Consider the following 23,805-nt stretch of genomic DNA (forward strand, 5'->3'; position numbering starts at 1 on the left):
ACAGTGTCTGTTAGGGCTATCTCTTTGTCTACCACTTAAAGTTCAGTAGGACTGCTTGCTGTGGAGTTGGTTTTTAAAGATGTATTGCTTCCATTGATATGATACCAATGGATATCTTTCTTGCCAAACAGGAATTCTGCTGTTTTATATTACAAGGGAGAATCTTTCTTTTTCATTCTCTATGCTGCTGCTTCTATATTCCGTTTATTTTAGAGCCATCTTCCCAACCTGATAGCCCCTTCCTCAAGCTATTTAACTTCCAAAAGTTGGAATATGGAGATGAATTTCTCCTGTAGAAAAGAGAATTTCTCATGGGTAATTTTAATTTTCTGAAGATGGCCACTTACGCTTACCATTCCCTACCCTTTCCTTCAGTTTGAGGATTCTGTAACTTCTTTGCACATGTGAAAATTTACCATCTTTTGCTTGAAAGAAAAGCTAATTGTGGCTTCCAGGTATTTCTGACTGACTGAGTAGTTGTTAGCTGTAGAACATCATGGTAAATGCTTCAGGCATACCTGTTTCGGAGGCTAAAATCTTAAACCCTGGGAGATTCTGCTTGGTTCAGGGCAAAATCAAACACCCGCCCCCCCCAGTTATTAAAAAATGGGAATCTGTAGTGATGGTTATACTTAAGAGAACAAGAATTTCAGTTAAGTAATCGTCTCTCTTCTTTTCTTTATAGGTTTGGAAGAGCACCATTCTAAGATACAAAGAAATCTGGACTTTTAACTGTATGCTACCTAAACGTAGAAATTTGAAAATTGTAGCTTCCTTGCAATTTATTTTATGATATTTGTACCTTTTACTTTTTCTGTAGTTTTTATCCAAGAAATACCATGAGCACAGTAAGTATTTTTGTTTAATGAAATCAGTCCGTTATTCCAGTTCTCAAATGCTCTGGAATTTTTAGATTGTAGCAATTTGTGCTTTTTCTATAAGCAGTACATGCTTTATTACAATATCTATGTAAACTAGATTGCACAAAAGCAAATTGAAAGTTGCTGTAATCATGTGTCCTGCTTATCTAGAGGCATTAGAATATTTATTGATGGCATTAATCCAAAAGCACCTTGGATTATAGGGCATGTTTTAGGCCAGACTGATTGAAGTGGTCAGTGGAATCCCAGAATGACTGAGCATTGTGACTGAGGCCTTTTGTTTGCAAACGACAATACACCTTTCCTGCTTGGCCCAAATGGGGAGAAATTTAGTGTTGATGCCTTTCCTCTGTTATTCCTAGTTCAGGTGTTGGAACGACCCAAAACTATATACTTCAGACCATAGTTAAATAGAATACTTTTAGGTTTCTGTTTATAAACAAAAAACAAGATTATTTTAATGTTAGCTTTAAAAAAATTTTTTGACATGTCTTTTTTTTTATCTTAGACTCAAAGAAAACGTCGTGGAGGAGAAATTGGTTCTAGGCAAACTCAAAAACGAAGTAGGCTGGCAGCTTCAGCTACAGAGATGGCTTCAGAAGCAGAGCCAATAGAACTTGAAGAAAGTGGTAAGCTGTCTTTTTAATCTGGAAATAGTAACTTCCTCCTGGAGTAGTAGGAACCCACTTCCTACCTAGCTACTCTAAAACTTAGAGCAGTGGTCACCAACCAGTGGATCTCAATCCACCAGTAGATCTCGGAGCCTCTTGGAGTTGATCCAAGTCTGGGGTGGGGGGGCTGAGTGCCCGTGTACAAGCAGGCATGCACCCCAGCCCAGCAGGTCAGTCTGTGGGGGAGGGGAGGGATGGGGACTAGATTGAGGCCACTGCAGTGAAGGACAGTGTTGCAGAAGCAGGATCAAGGTTAAGTTGAGTGGGGCCCCAGCTGGGTGGGACTTACCTGCTAGGAAGGAGTGCCCCCAAATAATTTTTTCTCCCTTTCCGTCTGCCTCAGTCTGCTTATTCAAATAACACCTCACTCAAGTTTGTCAAAATACAGAATTTTACTCTTTGTCAATTTGAGGGTGAGGATAACAAGAAAAATACTTGGTGTCTGTTTTGAAGAACTAGATGGTAAAAACAAACTGAGCATTTAGCATGCATTTAGTATGGGAGCACTTTATAGAATCAGAAGTTAGCTTTGTTATGGAATGGCAGGTACTTGTGCACACTTGTGATCTTGACTTATAATATGTCTTTAAGCTGGTGAAGAAGTAGTAGATCTCACATGTGAATCTTCTGAACCTGTAGTAGTTGATCTAACTCGCAATGATTCTGTTGTGGTAAGTAGTAATTTTGTTCACTTGTCTAAATGCTCCGGTCAGCTTAGAGTTTGGTTATGCCACTTGTATGTAGAACTTGTAAAGAAAGTAAGATCAAACTAGATTGACTAAACAACACATGCAGGCATTACCTTGACCATATAGGTAAAACCAGAAGATATTCTGGCCTTAGTAGATATTGCATGCTGTTGAATACTAGAATAGCGGCGCCCAGCCTTTTGGCCTCATGGGTCAAATAAGTGACATGGGGCCAGTCCACGGGCTGGATCACATGTGGGTCATGCCCTGACACTCAGATGCAACCCTATGCATCCATATGTGGCCCTATGCACTGGCAAAATCTAGTACATAGGGCCATGTTATTTGGCCCCCAGGGTTCCCAATGGGTCTGAAAATTTGGCAGTGAAGGGGTGGGAATGTAGTGCTTCCACCGCTGCTTCCCACCTGCAACTGCCAAATATTTCTGAGCTGTGGGGAGCCCCATAGGCTGGATTTGTCCTGCAAGCCATGGATTGAGCACCCTTGTACTAAAGCATCTGTCCTAAGTGAGTTTTCTGGTATTATACTTGTATTATATCGTTGTAAAACTATAGAGTAGAGACGGTTTTTTGGTTTTTTTTGTTGTTTTTTTTAAGCACAGATATCATCTGCATTTAAATGATAGTATGTTATGGTACTTCCTAGTAAGAGAAGAAATAATGTTGAAAATAACTGAAAATTATATGCTGGCTTCAGAACTTATTTGTTGCTGTTCATGCTCTTAAACACACACAGTAGCTTTTCAGAGTAGCATACATAAAATTCAGCAATATCTTTGCTGTGGGGGTGTGTATGTACTCCTCCTCCCCTCCCCACCATGGAAAGCAATGGTGTGTGGTGGGGGGAGAGGGGCATGTTGTAACTGGCTATTGTCAGCATGTTACTTTCAATTTAATAAAAGAAATTTGGTTCAGTAATGTTCTGGTACTTTTGGAGAATAAAGACGGTATTATTTCTGACAAGCCATAGTGGGAATATGTTTTAATATCATTAATATCTGGAAGGCTGTAGATGAATAACTTTTTTATTAAAATTCGTTTCTGCTATCTTAATTTCAGGACAGGTGCAACAAATAAGAATGGATATATTGAATTTGAGAGTTGGAACAGAAATCTGAATTTCTGTTACTTAAAGAACTGGTGGCATAAGAAAAGAAGCTAGTAGCCAAAGACTTTTAATGGGTACAACATTTCAGCTCATTAGTTTGTAGTCCAATGCTTAAGTAAGTAGTCTGGCTTGAAAATCTGCATTAATTTACGTGCTCATTGCCTTTACAAGGTGGGCTACTTATTTAGGGATTGTTATATGGAAGGATTTGACCATATTTTAGAAAATCTCTTCTGAAGGCATGAGGGAAGGGATTCCTGCAGTCTAGAAATTCATTAGGCGTTGCATATAAGGTGATGGTCATCTCAGCATTTATTTGAATTGGTATTTGTCATGGTGCGTCAAAGAACAGCTAAGCTGCACAAAAAATGCTCATAGGTGAAGTAGATACTCAAGTGAAATTCTTAGAAGTAATCATAATTGCTTACTTCCATTGCCTACTCCCCTGTCTTTTAATAGTAGTTAGGGCAACATGAAGTCCTTAAAACCACATCCAAACCCCCTGGAAGGAAATTAGTCTCTGCTATAAATCTGTCTACCTTGGATATCCTAATATCATTAAGTAGGACAGCAGTTACCAAACTAAGGGTCGTAACCCAAGTTGGGTCATGACTGTTGTGTGTGTCATAAGCACCGCAGAGGTCATCCTTCCTCAATCTCCACTGTGGCAGTGCACCTTTGGTGCCTGCCACTTTAAGGGCTGGAGCAGGCAGCCAGCAGGTGCCTGATTAAGGTGGCCATTTTCAAACAAAGGCAAGCTTGGTAGAGACATCAGTGTGTTGCTTGCAGCCGAGGAAGCAACATCACCCGGCTGAGCAGAGGTTCACAACATCTTGGAGGTAAGGGCAGGGGCAGGCAATTATTTCGGGTGGAGGGCCACTTGATGAGTTTTGGTGAGCTGTCGAGAGCTGCATGGGCAGCCCCACCCCTACAGTTGCCCCACCCCCTGGTCGCTATCTTGGGACCGGAAGTACCGCCCCCTAACCCCTGACCTTTCGCCACCAGAAGTCCCTCACCTTGCCCCTGGAAGTACTCCTTTTGGAGAGATGGCTGTCATATGGTCTGTCATAAGACTCACCCATCCAACACCAAACTGCCCTGCTTGCCATATCTGTCCTGATCTATCCCAGCCTGCGGCCCCCCCCCCCCCCCCCCCCCCTCGGTCCCCCTGTGGCACAGCAGAAGCTAGTCCAGGCCCAGGTCCTCTCACCAGCACAGCACCCTCCAGTGCTGTAGGACCCCTCCCGTCCCAAGCTGCAGGAGGCTCAGCCACAGCTTTCCTTCCCCAGTGTGGCCAGGCCTGCCCATCATGTCCCCTATAAAGTGGCGGCTTCCCCACATGCTGCTGTACTTTCCCCCTACCTGTGCCAGCTGGTCCCAAAAGGCAAGATGCTCCACCACCGCTTCTGCTGGCCAGTGCTGACCCAGCCGGGCTCGCCCCATCCCCAGCAGCACATGGGAAGCCACATGTTGCTCCAGATGGGACGGGCCCGGCTTTGTCTGCACCGGCCAGCAGAAGTGGAGGTGTAGCTGTGTGCCGCTTCGGATGGGATGGCACGGGACGAGCCCGGCTGGAGTGGCAGGGTCTCCGCTGCACTTTTCCCCCCTATCTGCACCAGTCGGTCCCAAGCGGCACGCTGCTCCACTGCCGCTTCTGCTGGCCCGTGCAGACCCGGCCGGGCCCATCCCATCTGGAACAGCATGCAGCTAAAGCCAGCTTCCCATATGCTGCTGGAGACGGGACGAGCCTGGCCGGGTCAGCACTGGCCAGCAAAGGTGGCGGTGGAGCCGTGTGCCGTTCAGGACTGACTGGTGCAAGTAGGGGGAAAGTGCAGCTGAGTCCCTGCCACTCCAGCCAAGCTCGTCCCGTCCCATCCTGAGCAGCAAACAGCTCTACCACCACCTCTCCTTCCTGGTGCTGACTGGGTCAGAGCTGTTGCTCAGCTGCTGCTTCCCCTCCCCAGTGCCAGCTCATCCTGACCCCACACAGCCCGAGTGACATGGCACAGCACAGGGGAAGCCTGCACAGCAGCCGTTTTCCTGGGCTTACTTGCAAGGCAGGGCCCTTTCCAGTCCTGTGCAGCAAAGCAGAAGCTGGCCCAGACACTGTTTTCCCTCACCGGCACCAGAGTTTCTGGCCCAGCACCCCTCTGCCCTTCTCAAGCTGTAAACGTGGCCTGAGCCAGGGATGGGCTGGGGCATGGCCAGCTGGGTCAGGCTGAGGTCAGAGTTGGTTGTCTCACAACTAGAACCCAAGGAAACAGCCTGAGGTGCTGTGGCTGGTGCTGCTGGCTGCTGCTGGAGGCTTTTAGAGAGGCAGCCACCATTACCTGCGTTTTGAAGGGGCTCCATGGGCCAGAGGGAAGTACTTGGTGGGCCAGATGTGGCTCGCAGGCTGTATTTTGCCCACCCCTGAGCTATGGGGAAGCTTGGATGGTCCTGGTCCTGGGCATGACCTGAAACTGCACCCTGCTGTCAAAAGGTGGCCTGGTGGGACTATTTGTGGCGGAACAGCCCCCAAGAAATGCTAGGAGAGTTACTGCCCTGGTGAAAGGCAAAGAGGGGTGCCTTAAAACCCCAGCCTCCACACCTGGAAGGGTAACCCCCATGGTAGGACTCGGGAAGGTGGACTCATATAAGAGAGAGAGTGAGCTTGCTGCTCAGGAGCCTGACTCGAGGCACCCTCAACTGGTCAGTGCTGGGGCCAGGACCAAAAGGGTCAAAAGGGCCAGAGTGCCCACTGCAAGGGACACCCAGAGCCAGGGGGTCTGGGGTTCTGACTGGCCTAGAGAGAGGTGAGGCTAGGGCCTGTGTAACCAAAGGTCCGAGTGAGGGGGCCACTGCTGAAAGGGAGTAGAGTGCAGGGAGCTTGGCAGCCCAGAATGAGGGCAGAGTAGGCCGCCTGATTAGGAGGGATTTAGTTGAGGTCCAGACTAGAGTGTTATGGGGTCCATTGTGGGGCCAGAGCCATTAAGAACTTATGATGCCATGGCATGGGCCACGGTGTAGGGAAGGTACGGAGCTGTGGATAGGAACCCCTGGCATCAGGGCATATAATGGGCAGCCTCCTGCATTTACCACCAGTTGATTATACTAGCAAAGTCATGGCAGGCAAGACTGGGTGGTCTGCCCCATATAGACAGGTGGGCAGATCAAGGTTGAGACCTGGCCCTGAACATGCCCCCGTCACATCCAGTTGCCCCATGTGCCCACAGTTACTCTAAGTTAAATGTAAACTGAGGCAACCGAGCCCTGTTTCATTTGGAAGTAAGCTGCCCTGATTTAGCTTTCACTACAGAATAACAATGGAGAACGGTAGTTACTTCAGAGCAGCCAGAGTGCAATTAAGTCCCTGCCTTCATTGTAGGAATAGAAACAACAGGTACCACTGCATGGGGTTGCACAGAATTATAGACCTATAAGTGGGTCACAACTACAAAAAGCTTAGAAACTAGACAGTGGATGGTGCTTTAAAACTAACTACGTGGTTTATGTCTCTTACAAATAACTATTAAAATCAAAATGATTTCACAATATCTAGCATGAGGATGCATATTTGGCAGTTTGGCTTCCAGAGCTGGTGAAACGCTTCCAGCAGTAGTCATTAAGTGTTGCTCAGGGCAGCCCTTGGGCCTCCTCAGCTTGTATTGCTACAAGAAGGTATAAATGAATATAACTGAGGTTTTAATTGTTTGTCCATGACATGTATGCTCACAAAAAAAATTAATTCAGTTTTTCTTTTCTCTCCCTCCCTCACATTTCTACAAGATCGTTGAAGGTGAGTGTTCATATAATTTTGCTAACTGATAACAGAATTGTAATCTTTTTTTGTGATGCATTATATAGTATTGCAAACCTAGTCAACAAGGATGTGCCTTCCACTAATTTCTTCAAAATTGTTTCATGTATTTCTCTGAAGATAAACGTTTGAGAAACCCTGTAGTAAAAATTAATAACCTAGATCAGTTAATACTGAGTGTGTCTACATGTGCCCTTTACTGCAGTTGCCTAATTAGCTCTGCAGTAAAGTGTCACTGTCTACACATGGAGTGCTATTTGGCTGCAGTAAACTAATTAACACCACTGTAGTACTGTCCGACACAAGTGCTATCTTGTAGCGGACTTATTTAGTGTGCTGTAATGCACACGTAGACTGTGACCAGGGCTGGCTGGGGCAAAAGGGTGCTACGGTGTGGGGGCTGCTTGCTGGTTAGCCCTGCACTGTGGAACCCATGTACACAGCCAGCCTCTCTACAGCATTTTGAGCTGGGCCTGAGCAGCTTTGAGCTAGCAGGCTGACTCCCCAGGGCTACCTGCCAGCTGGGGCTACTGTGCCATGACTCAACATACAGTCCTGGGCACACATGTAAACACTGCGCCCAGGAGCAATAAACTCCATCGTGAACTGTCTTGGAGTTTATTCAGGCGCATTAATTGCATGTGTAGATGCACCCACTGTTAAACTAAGGCCATCAGTAAACTGAAATAAAATTTACTATTTGATTATTGTTCTGCACACTGAGCTCATCTACACAAGATGCTGACTGCGCAGTAGCCAAAAAAAATATCGCGCAGTAGCGTGTCACGGCACAGACCATACTAACACACTACTGTGCATTATTATTAGGCTATTGCTAATACAAGTCCTAAATAAATGTGCAGTAATGACTGCACAGTAGTGTTTCATGTAGACGTGTCTGCTGAGACAGAAAACTCACTATGTCTATACCACTGTTTTAGCACAATAAGGCTTCAGGATATGTATCATGTAAGCTGCCATCTCTTGAAATAACCCTAATGTGGCTGTTGTCCCTTGATGCAATTTTTCACCCTTATGATAAGATGGTAGTGGATTTAATTTGTCAAAGAATAAACATGAAAATGCAAGAAGCTCATTTACAAAATTTCAACTGTTTATTCCTGCTCTTCTGATTTAGCTTCATGATCCCATGCCTAATAAACATGTGATGGAGTGCTATTTAATAGCTTTCTGTTGCTTATTGATTGAGCAGCGCAGCTCTTCCCAGATTACATACAAATACTTATTAAAAGAAAATTAGAATTTCATAATCAAGCACTCAAAAATTAGAAAATGCTGGAATTATAGCTCTCTGTAATATTAGTTCATTCTGCCTCTCTGTACCATAGTCATGGAATCTTTCACAAGACCTCTGCTTCATTTAAGGCACTAAATAATGGTGCTGAAGGGGTGAATTGGGGTTAGTGGATGAGACACCACTTGGATTGCTGCCTCATTTGTTACAATGATTCAAAGACATAAAGTGAATGAGGCCAAGAACTACAAGGGAGGATGGCAATCATGTGAACTAGGGCAGTTGAATGCTCTTCTAGCAAATTGTGTTTTACCCCAGTCTGTCCCACAGATAACTGATTGGAGCTTGACTAGGTCACTTAAACCAAACTTTACCAAAGTGTCTGTTAATAAAGTGCTCCTTGTTTTCTGAATGCCTAACCTGTGACAGTTAAGAATTGAGTTGCAGAAGTGGTAAATACTCAATTGCAGCTGAAATCAATGGAACCTCTGACCTGGATAGATGCACCTGACTTTCCAGGGTATGGCTTTTAGGAGTCTCAAATTGGACACCTAAAATTAATCAGTGCTTTTCACTATGAGTTTACTCTGCCTCAGAACATAAAGTAGGGCTAATAATGACATTGACTAGAGTAAGAGTAACTTATTAACATTTGTAAGTACCTTATTTACTCAAGTAGAAGATACCCCGATATTTAGGTTCTGTATATGAAAAAATTACAAATTTGTTATAATTTTTCAGGTATAGAATTTAATTATCAGGGATTTGCCTTGAATTTGTCCCCTTCCCACTGCTACAGCAGGGAAAATAAAAGGGGGAGGGCTTGCCTTCTGCTCCACCCCCAACTTCTCCCCCCTGGCAATCCTTTCCCCCTTTTGCTATCAGACCCTGCTCCCCCTGAGCACATGGAAGTGAGGAACAAATTTAAAAACAATAACCTTCACATTAAACATGGCTGTAATAATTTGCTTATAGTACCCATGTACTTAGGTCATGCAGAATTGATGCATGTTGCCTTTTTTTTTTTAACTGTTGCAAGTTTTAGCATATATAATCCATAAAAACCCTTTTGAGCAGCACTTTGGCACCTACATATATGCAGTACAAACCCCACACCTAAGCACTGCTCCCCTGCACCAGCAACATCAAACCAATTGCCTGATTATGGTTGGCTGGGAACCAAACCAGTCCCTGGCCCCAGCAACAAACAGTTTGGTGCATGAGGAGCTTGGCAACAGGCTTCATACGGGGCTTGTACTGCTCCCCATGCATGGGGAGCCCAGCATCTGGCTGCCACAACCTGATGCTGGGTTCACAATACACCAGGATCTGTCAAAACCCCATGTGTCTCCTAGCTGGGCAGTACACAGGGCTTTGACAGGTCATGGCCACACCTTCAATTTAAGTCATGGTACAAATGATCAGGGATCTTGGTTTTCCCTGATTTAAAAAAAAAAGATTTAAAAAAATAAAAAAATTGCAAATTCTCAGATAAAAACCCCCCAAAATCTGTGATTAAAATGAAAGGCCCCTGCCAACTCTGGCCCTGCTGGAGGGGACCCCAGCTGCCAGAGCTTGCTGCAGCAGAGCAAAATCCAACTCCCCTCACCACCCCCGGGATGGGGAGAATGGGGCCTGGCCCCTTGATGCTGCATGCACTCCTGGATCTGTGTGTGGGGCAAGGGTGGTCTTAGGCTGCCTGCTACGGGCTTGGGCTCCTGCCCTGCTGCCTTCTCCAAGGGCCTCCACAGCCCAGCACGTGCAACTCAGTGCTGCAGAGCACAGTGGGGGCTGCGCGGGGAAGCTGCTTGCCACTGCAAGCTCCACACTGCCCTGGCGAGGCATCCCCTGTGCATGTGGCAGCAGTGAGGGGCACAGCCCCGCACTACCTCTCCTGCTTTTGCTGTGCATGCAGGGGACACCTTTCCAGGGCAGCGCAGAGCGTGCAGTGGTAACAAGCTTCCCTGTGTGGCCCTGCTCTGCCCTGCAGTGTGGGATCGCAGCTGGTAGGCTATGGAGGGCCCAGGGGAGGATCCCACAGCAGGCAACCCAGCCCTGCCCTGTGCACAGATCTGGGGGGCACAGATTCCCCCTGCCCCTCAGGGAGTGCACACAATGGCAGGGACCTGGCCCCTCCCCCCACCTCCTCATCCCTCAGATGAGCCACCTGTGACCCCATCCCACTCCACCTGTGGCCACCCCCCCTTACCTATGGCAGCTTCTCTCCAGGCTACCTGGTGGCCATGTGTGTATACATGCACATGGCACCCCCTGTCTGACTGCCCTCATCCCACTTCCGCCCAGGTCCCTGCAGGCTGGAGCTCTGCCACCCTGCAGAGCGCTCTTTGTAAAACTGCAAAATCCACTGGTAAAGGGTAAAATCTGTAGTTTTCTCCATTTTTTCCATGGAAAATGGAAAACCAGGATCTCTTCAAATGAGCCACAAAGTTATTTCATGTTATGTGGAATCACTTTGTGTCTTATGTAATGCATTATCATGCCCTCAACCAGCTTTCACATGTGGCTGGTTATTGTTTAAGGCTTGGTTAACTTGTTAATCACAGCTTAAATGTAAAGTCTGTTGGGGAAAAGTCTGGTGAATTAATTGCCAAACTTATAGTTAGAGCAAGGTCTCAAGTGTACATAGTAAAATATTGGACAAACATTGCAAGGTGAAACTAAAAAGAAAAGTATCTTCTCATTTAGAGAAGTATGCAACCTCCATAGTATAAAAAGGAAAAGTATATTTGATCCAATAGTACGATAACAATACCTATATCAGTCATTAGTAAGGTCAAATCTTCTAGATTAACAATACAACATTTGCCACTGAGGTAATTGAACAGGATTGTGTGAGGATGGCTCAGATACAGTTCAGCCAGCTTGTAGGAGTAGTGTGGTGATGGCATATGTTCAGCGCAGACAGAAACTTCAGAGCTTGGCTGCCAAACTCTAACTTAACTTATGCATGCCAAGTTAAAGCTTTCCTTGGGAGCTGTGAATTGGCCAAATTTGTGTGGGTTTTCACCAATGTGGTACATCCATCCCTGGTGCTACATGAAATGATCAGCCTTAAATATCAATCTCTTGTGCCTTTTATGCTTTGGAGAAGAAAATACTTAGGATTTTTTTTCATCCTGGTTTGGTTTTTTTTTGTTAACTCGCTTTTAAAAGCAACTGAAATCTTTTTCTGAAACTTCCTGAAGGGAGAAAGGAAATCATCCTGAAACACATGTAGAATGGAGAATTCTGGCTTTCAGAGCTAAAGTTTTTCCTGCAGTTTTAAGTAACCAAAAAAGAAAGCACTGGGTAATTTTAGCTATAATTATCACTGCCAGCACTGTCTATATCAAAATAATTAAGACAAAAAAACCGCTGCTACTTGAAAAGTGCTGTCTAGGAGGTAGTATAGTTTGGATAATTTTTGGAAGTTTCAACAGAACACTGAAAATATTAGCCAAGGCCTTTTATAAAGTTATTTTTCCTGTCTTGGTTGCATGCCAGGTTACCAGTTCTGAGGACTTGTCAACCTAAGGGAAACCTATTGAGATAATTACCCCATCATAGGTACATAGTATACTCTTATGGCTTTAGCAGTGAATGCCCTCATGTAGACCCCACTAAAAGATTAGACATAAGATTCCTTTGGGGAGCTTTTATGTAGTAGTTGTATAACTAAGCTAAAAAAAATTGAACTTGCTTTTGGTAAAATTAAAGAAGTGTTTAAGTAATGTGTAACAGTTCAGATTTTCTGTTAATCCAATGCAAAAATACCGTAGAGTCCTATGAATACATCTAACTTGCCAAAATTAAATTTTAGAGAATCAGCAACCGAGGCGAAATCTAGGGCTAAGAAGCCAACGGCAGTCAGATAGTTGTGTATTAAGTAGTGATGAAGAAGATGAATCAAGGGATAATGATACGTGTGAAAGAAATAAAGTTTATGGAGGATCAGGAACATTGGAGGATGAAACTACGGATTCAAGGTATGTGCTCCTTGGTTTCACAAATGCATGTAAAATGCAATGGTTACATATAAATAGTCAAGCTTCTATCACATTTAAGCATTAAAGAATACTTAGAGTGGTCTAAATTAACCTTTTGACTCTCTTAAGTGATTCATCTATGAGAGAACAGGAATAGTAAAGCTCTTACTGAATTAAGGAGAAAGAACTAAAAAAAATGACAGTGCTTTTTGTATTTAAAAAACACTGTCTCTTTAAGATAAATTTAAAAAGTGGAAAGGAGAACACAAGGAGGTGACCTTGTGGCTGCCTATAAGTTCATCACGGGGGCACAGAAGGGAATTGGCAAGTATTTATTCACCAAGGCGCCCCTGGGGGTTACAAGAAATAATGGCCACAAGCTAGCAGAGAGCAGATTTAGACTGGACATTAGGAAGAACTTCTTCACAGTGCGAGCGGCCAAGGTCTGGAATGGGCTCCCAAGGGAGGTGGTGCTCTCCCCTACCCTGGGGGTCTTCAAGAGGAGGTTAGATGAGTATCTAGCTGGGGTCATCTAGACCCAGCACTCTTTCCTGCCTATGCAGGGGGTCGGACTCGATGATCTATTGAGGTCCCTTCCGACCCTAACATCTATGAATCTATGAACATGCTAATCAAAAGCTATAACTTCAGCAATACACTGTCATATAAAGCTCATAGACCACATTTAGATACGTAAATATTCCCTGTAGTATTGACCAGGAAACGAATACCCAAGATTTTGAGACCAGGAGAACAGTGTGTCTTACATCAGTAAGCAGACTTTTTTTTTTTTTTTTTTTTGTAAAATCTAATGATTACTATTATTCATTCACTATGCGTATACACTCTGTGGGCATGTGGGGGACAGGGTCCCTCTCTCACTTAAGTTACTTAGAGACCATTTTTTTCTGTTCTAATATGCTTTTGTGGGCTGCCATATAGCAAGTACAAAAAGCTAAAGAGCATTAATAGTCTGCTGCTGTACATGTGCACCCTATTGATAATGTCTGATATGGAAAAATCAGCTAGTTTCATAGTATAAAACTGTGTACTTGCCAGGAAAGACAGAGATTGCAGTGTTAGTATCACTCAACCAGTTTAAAAAAAATACAAATTTAGGTTTTTAATTTTCAATTCTGCAAGCTGTTCCATTTAGAAGCTCCTGGACTACATTGCTACAAGCTTAATCAATGCTACAGTTAGAAGTGTTGAAACAAAATCCAGAGTATAGAATCCTTCTGGTTTTCTATGAGGTTGGAAGGAAAATGAGGCAGGTTAAAAGGTGTGAGAGAGAAATCACCACAACATAATAGGAAGTTACAAATAATAAATGTAACTTCTTTCCCACCCACCCCCTCCCGGGGGGGTGGGAGGAAAGGGAAAAACATTTTGAAGTAAATCCCGTTGTCTTGAGGCAAGGTCATTTTTTTTTCTTCTCCCAAAAGAAAATTAAGGAGAGGGATTTGATAAGTTTTCAAATATCTGAAGGATGATTACGGCGATGATGTTTCTCCATGACCATAGGACCTGGGACTAAAAGGAATGGCTTCAAGTTTCATCTGGGTCAACTTAGGTTGGAGATTTTGAAGAACTTTCTGCCTGTGATGGTGGTCAAACATTGGAAAGGGCTACCTAGAGAAGTTGTAGAATCTCCATCCTTGGAAGTTTTTAAGAGCAGGTTGGACAGTCATTTGGTTAGGATGGGTTAGTCAGGATTATCCTTCCTTGAGCTGGACTAGATGATCTTGTGAGGTCCCATCCAACCTTACTTTCCTATGATCCTATGAATATTGAGCTAAGAAGCTGATTGGGCAGCCTTTCTGCCTAGCTGTGAAGGACTGACAGTGTTACCCTCATTAAGCTATACAGGTAACCCTCGCTTAACGCCGTTTCACTTAACGCTATTTTGCTATAATGCTCACTTTAAATTGAGCGCTAAGTGAAATCGGGTATCAATGAGTTTAATTATAATGCTCACAGTCACTGTCTTGGGTCATTAAAAACAATTGTGGTTGCCCCCTTGGGTCATCAGATACTTCCAGTTTCACTTAACGCTTAGTTTTTCAGAAACCAATTAAGAGCGCTAAGCAGGGGTTGCCTATATGCTACTTCAGTGTAATTTAATCCCTCCCTCCTTTTACACACACTCCTCCTTGCCCCCCATACACATGCACTGAGAATTAGCAGCTTGTTCATTATTATTAAAGTGCAAAAAAAAGAATAGCGGTGTTAAAGTTGTGCTGTAGCCATGATGGTTCAGGAATTATGCGAGAGGGTAAGGATTTCTTTGTATGGTTTTGGCTGCAAATAACAATTATGCAAACTTACAGAAATGTCTGTACCTTATTCCTGTCCAAAAAATTTGGCTTTCTTAATTACTGGAGACTTTGTGGTCCGCAGACAACTACATTACACATGGGATACCCACTGCAACTCTGTTCCCTGCTGTGCAGTCTTCTGCCTATGCCCTTCACTTTGCTGAGGTTGAGCAGAGTACTATGTGGATGTCCTGAGTCTTGTCTGTAGTTGAATTTTCTCCAGTTCCAGCCACATAAGGTGTTTTTAAATACCCCTGCACATTGCTGCTAGAGAGCATGGAAGAGCAGTAGTGGAGTAAGAAATGCTTCTATGACGCTTCCTTGGACAGAACATAGGTTTTGAGCGACACAGAAGATGAACAACTTGAGATTTTTTTTTTCCATCAAAATTTTGCATCATTATTTTAAATTTTCTATGGAAATACCTAATGTGGCTTATTTAGACACCTAAAATTTTCCTAGGTAGAAATGAAAATTCATATTTCACAGGAGAAATGAAGGTGACTTTACCACACCTCCGGCTCTTCTATGAAATATGTATTTTCATTTCTACATAGGAGAACTTTTACAGTCTTTGCTCTCTCCTGTGTGTGATGAAGGATGTATGTGCCCAAAAGCTTGCAGATAAATACAATAATTTGTTTGCAAATATCTAGTTGGTCTAATAAAAGGTATTACCACTTCCACAAGTTTTGATTCCTTTTGCCCCAAGACCAATATGGCTACAACCTTTTCCAAGGCATAAGAGCTGTTAACTTCAATGCTTTCTCCATCTATTTCTAGGAAGTAGAGAGAGGCCAAAGTGTAGCAATAGCATTTGAGAGAGCTATGCAAAAACCTCAGACTTCTACCCATAGCTCCATTCCTGCTTTTGAATATATGAAACATACTTCTTAAGCACAGGTGTCTCTTAATTTACTTGTACCTTACTAATGCTGGCCCTTACTGTTGAGGCTCATTCTGCATAAAGTGTCTGTGTGATGTAAACTAGCAGTATAAAGAAACGACATTGTCTGCATGCATTAAATAACCAGAGACGCAGAAAATGTTGGAGCTCGTTTTCCCTGTATGTTTTGGTCATTTAGTGTAACAATTTCTATTGTGTATACAAGTGAGTGGCATTTTACACAATTGGAGTCTAAATTTAATTTTCATAAGTTGATGTTAGTACAATAATCAAAAGTATAGCTACAGGTATAAAGGTTTAATTCTATTAAAATAAAATGCAGGATTGTAAAATTAAGACATAGGTATGTTCTTCAGGTAGAGAAGTTGATCTGTAGAATAGGTTAAACTACAAGGCAAACAAGATTTATCTGTAGGCTTGGCAGAATTTAAAGTATAAAAATCAATAATTTTGACAGCTAAAATCAATCTTCTTAAGCATTTATTTTGATTTTTGTCAATTTCAAGTTTTTGGGATTGTAATGATAATATACTGTTAAAAGCTTTATAAAATCATGTCAAAATATAAAAAGTAAATATCTGTAAATCAATAAATCATACCTGCTTTAAATCATTTTGTTAATTTATCAGAAAAGAGTCTGGTGGGCAGGGACCAGAAGAGGCAAGCAGCAGCACTCCCAGAGCTTTGGGAACACAAGGAGAGGTGGTGGCCACCCTCTGCCCCCTGCATTTAGCTGGGCAGAACCCTGCTGTCACCTGCCACCTGCCTGGAGTCTCGACTGTCCCCCCTGCATTTGGACAGGCATTTAAGTATCCTGCTATCTCCTTCCAGCCAGCTCCCCATACCTGTGAACAAGCAGTTAACTGATGAGTCATTAGGGTGCCCATTGTTTTCCTCTCTAACTCCACCCTCTGTCCCTCCGTTTCTTTCTCCACTGTCCAGGAACAGGAATAAGGGTTTCCTGTTACAGTCCCCTTTCTATAAATTTCAGTTATTACTGATGGAAATATTTTTCTGTTGGTCTCAGTGTGAGGCGAAATAGTTAATAATTGATTAAAATTGAATCCTGCCAAACCTATTTATCTGATACTAAATGAACTACCTCTTCCGCTATCGGGGGGGGGGGTGGTTTGAGGGAGAGGGGGGCACGTGGGTTAATTTAAAAATGTGGTTCTAATAAGCTACTCGTGCTTTTACATAAGAGTAGCTTATTACACTGAAGTAGTCAAATATTTAATAAAATATATAAATTTGAAAAGCTTGTGATGGAAGGTGCTCATTTTTGGTTTACTTTTCTGTGAGTTTGGCGTGCTGTTAAACTAGCATTTTGAAATGTTTGTTATCTATTCTAAAATGAGAATGCAGAGTGAGCTGAACTGTTAAATCAGCTTCTGCCAAGACCAGCTAGCTTTTCTTCAAACCAAGGTTTCTGCAATCGTCTGAAGACAAGTGGGTCTTCCCTAGGCTCCTTGTGCCCTGTACAATGCCTTAAGCTACAGTAAACAAAAAAGATGAATGAAAGCCATAGTCCTGTTTGCTTGTGAGGTGGTGGAAATCCTAACCAATTGTTAAATGTTGCAATTTGACTTTGTTGTAGGATCATATGAGGCTTTGTTCAACATAATAAATTTAGACAAAGCCTGCTTTTGTGAGTCTGAGGAAAAGAAGCAATTCTTGCTTGAAGTAATCACTAGGACCAAGATAAAAATTACCAGATAAGATTGTCTATAATTTTCAGTGCATAATAGAACTAATCTTCTCCCCTCCCCCTTTCCTTTTTTTTTTTTTAAGGCCTTCAGGTACCATTAGTTGTCCAATTTGTATGGATGGCTATTCAGAGGTAAGACTTTTATATCTGATAGTGTTTCTGTAGTGGAAAACGTTGAACTGTGTTAAACTGTGTCTATAACAGGCTCAGGCAACCTGCTCGGTATCTGATGCCCTAGTAGTCAGACCAGCCTGCTTGTGCTTCCTTGTTCCCTCTGCCTCCTGCCTCTCTCCTGCCATGACTTGATCTTTAGGGTTTTTAATAAGGGAGGCTGCCACCAGAGACCAGGTAGTTAAGTGTCTTTTGTTGGGGTGTAATGTTTTGAGCTACTCTGCCCCTGAATTCTATGGGGTGAGCCTCTCTTTTGAGAGAACCTCAGTTGAACATTAGGGCCAATAATCATGACCTCTTGCCCCCATAGTCATGGCCATGCCTTGCAGATGTTATCAGTCTTAGGAGGCACTTTGCCTCTATATACAGTCTGGCCTGCTCAGGCCTCCCAGCTGTTGCTGGGGTCCCGACCTTCCTGTCTTCCACCCACTTTTTCTAGCTATTCTCCTTTTAGCTTAGACCCACGGCACCAGGTCCCGGGTTATGAGCTCCAGCCCACTTCAGATTCTGGACCCTTGGCCCTGTATTTCACCCCTCTTGGGCCCTTGGCCCTCTCAGACCCAGACCATCTCTGGCTTATGTCCTGCCCTAGCAGATTTTAAGCCTTGGCGTGCCCTGCTGGTACCATATGGTGGTCTCTGCAGTCACCTCCTACAGCAGGGCCTGGCAATTATTTTGGGTAGAGGGCTGTTTACTGAGTTTTGGCAAGCCATCAAGGGCTGCATGACAGGCAGCCAGGGGCAAATAAATATTTATTTTATACATTTTTAGGGGCCTCGCGGGCCGGATAGAATGGCCTGGCGGGCCGCATCTAGCCCATGGGCTGCATTTTGCCCACCCCTGTCTTACAGCCACTCCCAGTTCACCAGTTAACTTCAGCATGAAAGTAACATGCTTTAACAACAACAAAAAGCCTTCCCTCACTGGGTAAACAGTATGTCAAAAGCAGTAAAGCTACCACTTTACTTGGAATGAGGAGACTTTTGTTAAACAAACACCATAGGAGAGAGTGTGAGCCCCTTGGAATGGGACACCTGAATGCTTGGGGCATCTTTACATGTGCTCCAGGGTAGGGAGGTGCTTTAATTAGAACAGCTCGGGAGGCTCTAAATAAGCACCTGCAGCATCTTGTGTATTTAGTGTCCCACACTTCAAAATGGTGGCAGGGAGCTTTAAAGCTTGTTAGAGCTTTAATTAACCGCCACCCGCCCCCCCACGTCATTCTAAAGCATGGGGAAACTGAAGATGTGTGATGTAGAGGCTGCTGGAGCGTGCTTATTAACAGTCAGCTCAGATGCACATCAGACCAGGCGTTGGGCACATGTATAAATGCCTGCAGTGTTGGGCCTCTGGAGAACTCTGTTGCCTGTTGCATACAAGATGCTGAGTCTCTGCCCTTCCCCAGCAAGCACCTTCCCTTGCTCCTGGGAAAGCTTTTCGGCCCCCTCTAGCTTTGGTACAGGGCTTATGGTTCCAGGAGCCCCTTCTCCCATCCAATTTCTTGTCTCAGCCCACACGTGGGCTTTTAATCTCTCAATTAAAGGGCAGCCTTTACTCTTGCTGCTCTGTCTTCTTACAGAGATAAGGCCCCAGCTCCCTGATGCGAGTCCTTTTCATGCCAGGACACAGTGCATGTTAGTATATTTAATAATCATAAATGTTGCCTTTGTTGCATATTCCCTTTTGGTTGAGCACGTTGCAATGAGAGAGAGAGAAAAAGGAGAGCAGAAAGAAAATCTCACACACACACACACACACCCACCACCACCACCACCACCACCACCACCCCCCAACCCCCCCCAGAACCGGACACGTGGGCACACAGACACACAAAACCAGACAGAGGCAGACAAACATACAGAACCAGATGCGCAGGCGCATGGAGCCAGGGTCCTGGGCTGCTGGACAGAGTCCGACCCAACAATGCCCTGGTCCTACCAGAGCCCCTGTGCTTCCCTGGGGAGCCAGCCCCCAGGCTGCACTGCAGCTGGTCAGGGCCCCGGCCCAGAGCCTGACCATCAGCTCAACTACCCACCCACCCATGCACAGCTAAGCCCTCAAAAGGTGCAGTGCTCCTGGCAAGGGGCAGTGCCAGGCCCATCCTGGTGGGGGGCTGGGCTCGGAACAGGTGGGAGTCAGGCGGGCTTAGCTGCAAGCAGCCTGGGCTCTGTGGTTGGCAGCAGCTACCAGAGCCTGGGCTGGCTGCAGCCAGAAGGCTGCAAACAGTTGCTCCGGGCTCCCGCATTAGCTCCATACCAACAGGTGCACACGTTCCTTGTAGCGGATGGTGGGGATAGGGCCTGAGGCAGCACAGCCCTCCTGTTGTCTGCTCTGAGGTACACGCGCAGTCACCGCCAGCATGGAGCCAGTGCTGGGGCTGTGGAGCCCTTTGCAGCTGTTTGCAGCCTGCCCACTGCCTGCTGCAGATGCCCCAAGCTGGCTACAAACAGCTGCGCCGGGCTCCGGAGCCCAGTCATCAGCAATGTGCCGGCAGTGGGGAAGAGGCCAGGGTTGCACTGCCTCGGGCCCCTCCCACACCGTCTGCTCTGAGACGCACGCACACCTGCCACTATGGAGCTGATGCCAGAGCCTGGAGCAGATGTTTGCAGCCTCCTGGCCGCAACTGACCCAGGCTCTAGGTAGCTGCTGCCAACCACGGAGCCCAGGCTGCTTGCAGCCGCCCAGCCGCCTGTCAGGAGCAGCCCAGGCTTCGTGGCTGGCAGCAGCTGCCTAGAGCCTAGGCTGGCAGTGGCATGCCAAGCCAAACGGCCTCACATGCCATGCTCGGCACAAGTGCTGGGGGTTGCTGACCCCTGGTCTAAATGTACAGATTTAAAATCACTGAACGGTATTGTAGCTGGCATACATTGGCCACTACTTGCTTTCATGTGAGGTTTGTAATGTGATTCTTCTGTAAAACCAAGTTCCAAGTCTTGTATGCTTCCAATTCATTTTTTTTTCCTTCTAGATTATACAGAGTGGACGACTTATCGTGGCAACCAAATGTGGTCATGTTTTCTGCAGTCAGTGCCTCCGTGACTCCCTTAGAAATGCTAACTCTTGCCCAACTTGTAGGAAAAAACTCAGTCACAGACAGTATCATCCAATTTATGTATGAGCACTTAAATTCTTCTCAGGACAGCCTCAACTGGATTTGGGGGATAATGTCAAGCCTTTCCAGTATCCTGAACATTAAAGAAAAAGCAGGTTGTATACATGTCCCAATGTAATAAAACTGATTTTTGAAGAATAACTTGTACATATCTAAACAGCTTTTTTCTATGGTCCAATCCTACTGTCAGAAGTTGCTTCTTGTTTTGTCACTTGTTATAGTGTTAAGTTTTTGAGAGTCTGCAAACAGACCAGTTGGTATGTATTAGAAGTGAAGCAGTTTAATCTATTTTCTGCTGCTGCTTCTGAAATGCTTGTACACAACAGTTCTGTTTTGATATTTCTTACGCTTTTTAAAAATTACTTCTTTATCCCCTCCCCTCCACCCAAAGTATAACCATTATCTTGTCTGCAGTATGAACAGACCTTTAGCTTTTTCAGAGTTTTCAGTTGAATCTTACCAAGATGCAGGTGGCTGGTAGCAAGTTACTGAATAAATCGCCTGCTGCTAAGGCACGTGGCTTAACTGCAGTGCAGTTTGTCCAAATAGAATAAGGGTTCTGTAACAACTGGACACTTGATAACTTAAAGCAATATTAAATTGACAGCCCTTGCAATGCAATAAATTAACCTGCTTTTAGCCAGCAAATCATTTTTTCTTTAACCAGAACGCTTGAACTTGCAAACATGTGTTTATGAGCAACATGAGGTCTAGAATACATAGCCAAATTACAATACTTGTAATGTGAAAGTATTTTGTTTCTGGCATATTGGAACTGCTAAAGAATCCATTTGTTTAAATGACAACACTGTAGTATTTCCTAAATGTGATGATATGATCTCTTTTAGTACTGTTTTGTGGCTCCTTCTAATAATAAATAGTTCATTGAAATGCCCCACCATGAGCATATTGGTGAAGAATAAGAAGCAAGTCACGTGTTCTTTTTTTATCAGCTAAATACCAAACTACCCAGACATAGTGCGGTCCTCAGTAAAGTGTAATCAGTGTAGTTTTTAAAGGTCAGCATGTTCACTAAACTTTTCTGTTCAGCTGCTGTCTTGACATCTGACAGGTTTTAGGCATGTATGCAGCATTAACAGTTAAGTGATAGGTTTAACCATAAGTTTATACAATTCCAGCTTTAAGTGGTGGCTTGGTATTAATGATATTGGGGTGGAAGCTTTGAAAAAAGAGTAAAGCCAAATTATTTACTCTTTGTCCTTAAGATGAAAATGTGCAATAATATGTATATTCCTCTCTCTTTCTTTAGTAAATATCTGTTCAGGTATATGCTCTGTAAAAAGGTTGTATATTAAAACAAGGTAAAAATGCACAGAAGTGGGTATTGGCCCATTTGCTATTATTTTTCAGGATTGATTTCCAAGTACAGAATCTAACATTATCCCAGCACAAATCTACAAGCAGATGTGGTGCCCCAGCTGAACAGATGCATTTAATTGCAATAACCTGTAAGTGAGATATTTACCATACGATTTGCTCTTTGGACCAATGTTTTGATCCACATACAATAGAACGGACAAATACTAGCTGATGAGGCATCTTTAAGGTTGGAACTTAACATGTTAAGCGTGATTAAAAATCAACTGGTGGCCACTTTGAAAGCTGGTAGAAAAATATTCTAACAGGTTTTCCTCTGGCTCAGAGAAGGACTTCTAAAGCAGATTTGCAAGGTGTATTTGGTTACCACAACTTCCTCACTAGGGGTTTGGTGGAGTTCTGCTTTAAAGCAGCATGTTCTCTAGTGAGACATTTAAACTTAGATAAAAGCTATGGTGACAAGACTAAAAAAATTTTTTTTTGGTGGAATATTGCCCAGATATGTTAGTATGTGAATGGCCCTTATTCCATAAAGGCTACTGGACCTCCTGTGTTCTGGTCCTTGTATATCAGGGATTTGGTATTGTTACCTAGGAAAGCCTGCTGCACTGCAGACTATGTAGCTGACAGTTCCCTGTATATATTGAAGGATATAAATCTCCTGTAGTTGCTTGCCTGTCCACTGAATTGTGTAAAACAACAGCTAAATGAAGACTTTTTTCTAAAAAAAAGTCTAGAGAATTTCATTGCAGTCCTATCTTTTAAATAGAGAACAAGCTTTGGGCTTTGTATGTGTCTCATGAAAAGTAAACTGAGAGACTAAACATCATCTTGGAGATTGCTCAGAAGTGTCCATCACACCCAAGGACAACAGCCCAGCATGAAACTGTCTAGAAATTTAGGGCCACAGACTTTCTTCTTCCTTCTAATAGGTTCTTCAAAAAAAACAAGGTCAGGTTTACTTTGGAAACTATTATGTGAAGGGAAGACAGTAAAAAGATTGACAGGGTTGAGTAGCATGTCCCCAGATGTTTCATTGAGGTCTAGCCCTAGCCTGAACTGAGTTTGCACAATTCCCTCTATGTAAACACCACTTCTTGATACCACTTTGTGAATCAATATCTAAACTGACTTGGACCCTTAGATACCATCAACTAGAATATTTAACAAAAGTTTTTAGCTTTTGTGAATCCTATAAAGTGCCACAAATTTTGTGTACTTGAAAAAAAATTAAAACTTTCAATAGCAGAATGGCAAATGTTAGCATTGCATTATAATAAAAAAAACCAAAATATAAGTGATATATTTTTAATTTCCAGTTCAATGACATTGTTTCAGTATAACATAGTATCTGCAAGAACTGATAGATAATATAAAGTTTATTGCATTTTGGGGGTTTTTTTGCTTATAAAAATGTTTGTCTTGTTATTGTGCACAGTTCCAATTTTCTTGTATTTAATTGTTTCATGTCTGTATGTCATGTCTACTTTAGACTCAACTGGTAGGCAAATCTTTAACAGATGGAAATAAAATTATTAATTTGTTCACCGAGAAGTACTCTGGTTACTTTTTATTTTAATTTGTGGGAAAGGATGTTGTTTGCATACTCCTAAATCCCTAAAGTTTTTAGTTCTTTTGGTGAAATATTTTTAATAATCTGCTTAATACTGTTAACCTGGAAGTCCGTTTACAAAGCATCAATCTTCTATGCTTCATACTTAGAAATGTGCAAGTCTGAAACAGACTTGACTGAACCATTCAGTTACCATTCAAAACCAATATTGTGTGTTGTAGTTCATAATGTGGATTGCTTTAAACAGCACCGATGAAGCTGGAGGGGAT

General features: G+C 43.5%; 1 protein-coding gene across 4 annotated transcripts in view; it reads left to right on the forward strand.

The window, feature by feature from the left end:
- The window catches only part of RNF4 (ring finger protein 4), a 37,792-nt gene extending 14,275 nt beyond the window's left edge, over positions 1-23,517 (forward strand). For 2 of the 4 annotated variants that reach the window (XM_059721515.1, XM_059721516.1), the window contains exons 2-7: positions 686-848; positions 1,390-1,510; positions 2,144-2,223; positions 7,138-7,147; positions 12,244-12,409; positions 16,264-17,419. In XM_059721515.1, the coding sequence (XP_059577498.1) occupies positions 840-848; positions 1,390-1,510; positions 2,144-2,223; positions 7,138-7,147; positions 12,244-12,409; positions 16,264-16,501 (624 nt within the window). In that variant the 5' untranslated portion in view covers positions 686-839 and the 3' untranslated portion in view covers positions 16,502-17,419. The other 2 variants (XM_059721517.1, XM_059721518.1) reach the window with 2 other exon arrangements.
- The last annotated feature ends 288 nt before the right edge of the window (positions 23,518-23,805 follow it).

Source organism: Alligator mississippiensis, chromosome 2, assembly GCF_030867095.1.
Source record: "Alligator mississippiensis isolate rAllMis1 chromosome 2, rAllMis1, whole genome shotgun sequence".
NCBI classification, from domain to species: domain Eukaryota; kingdom Metazoa; phylum Chordata; order Crocodylia; family Alligatoridae; genus Alligator; species Alligator mississippiensis.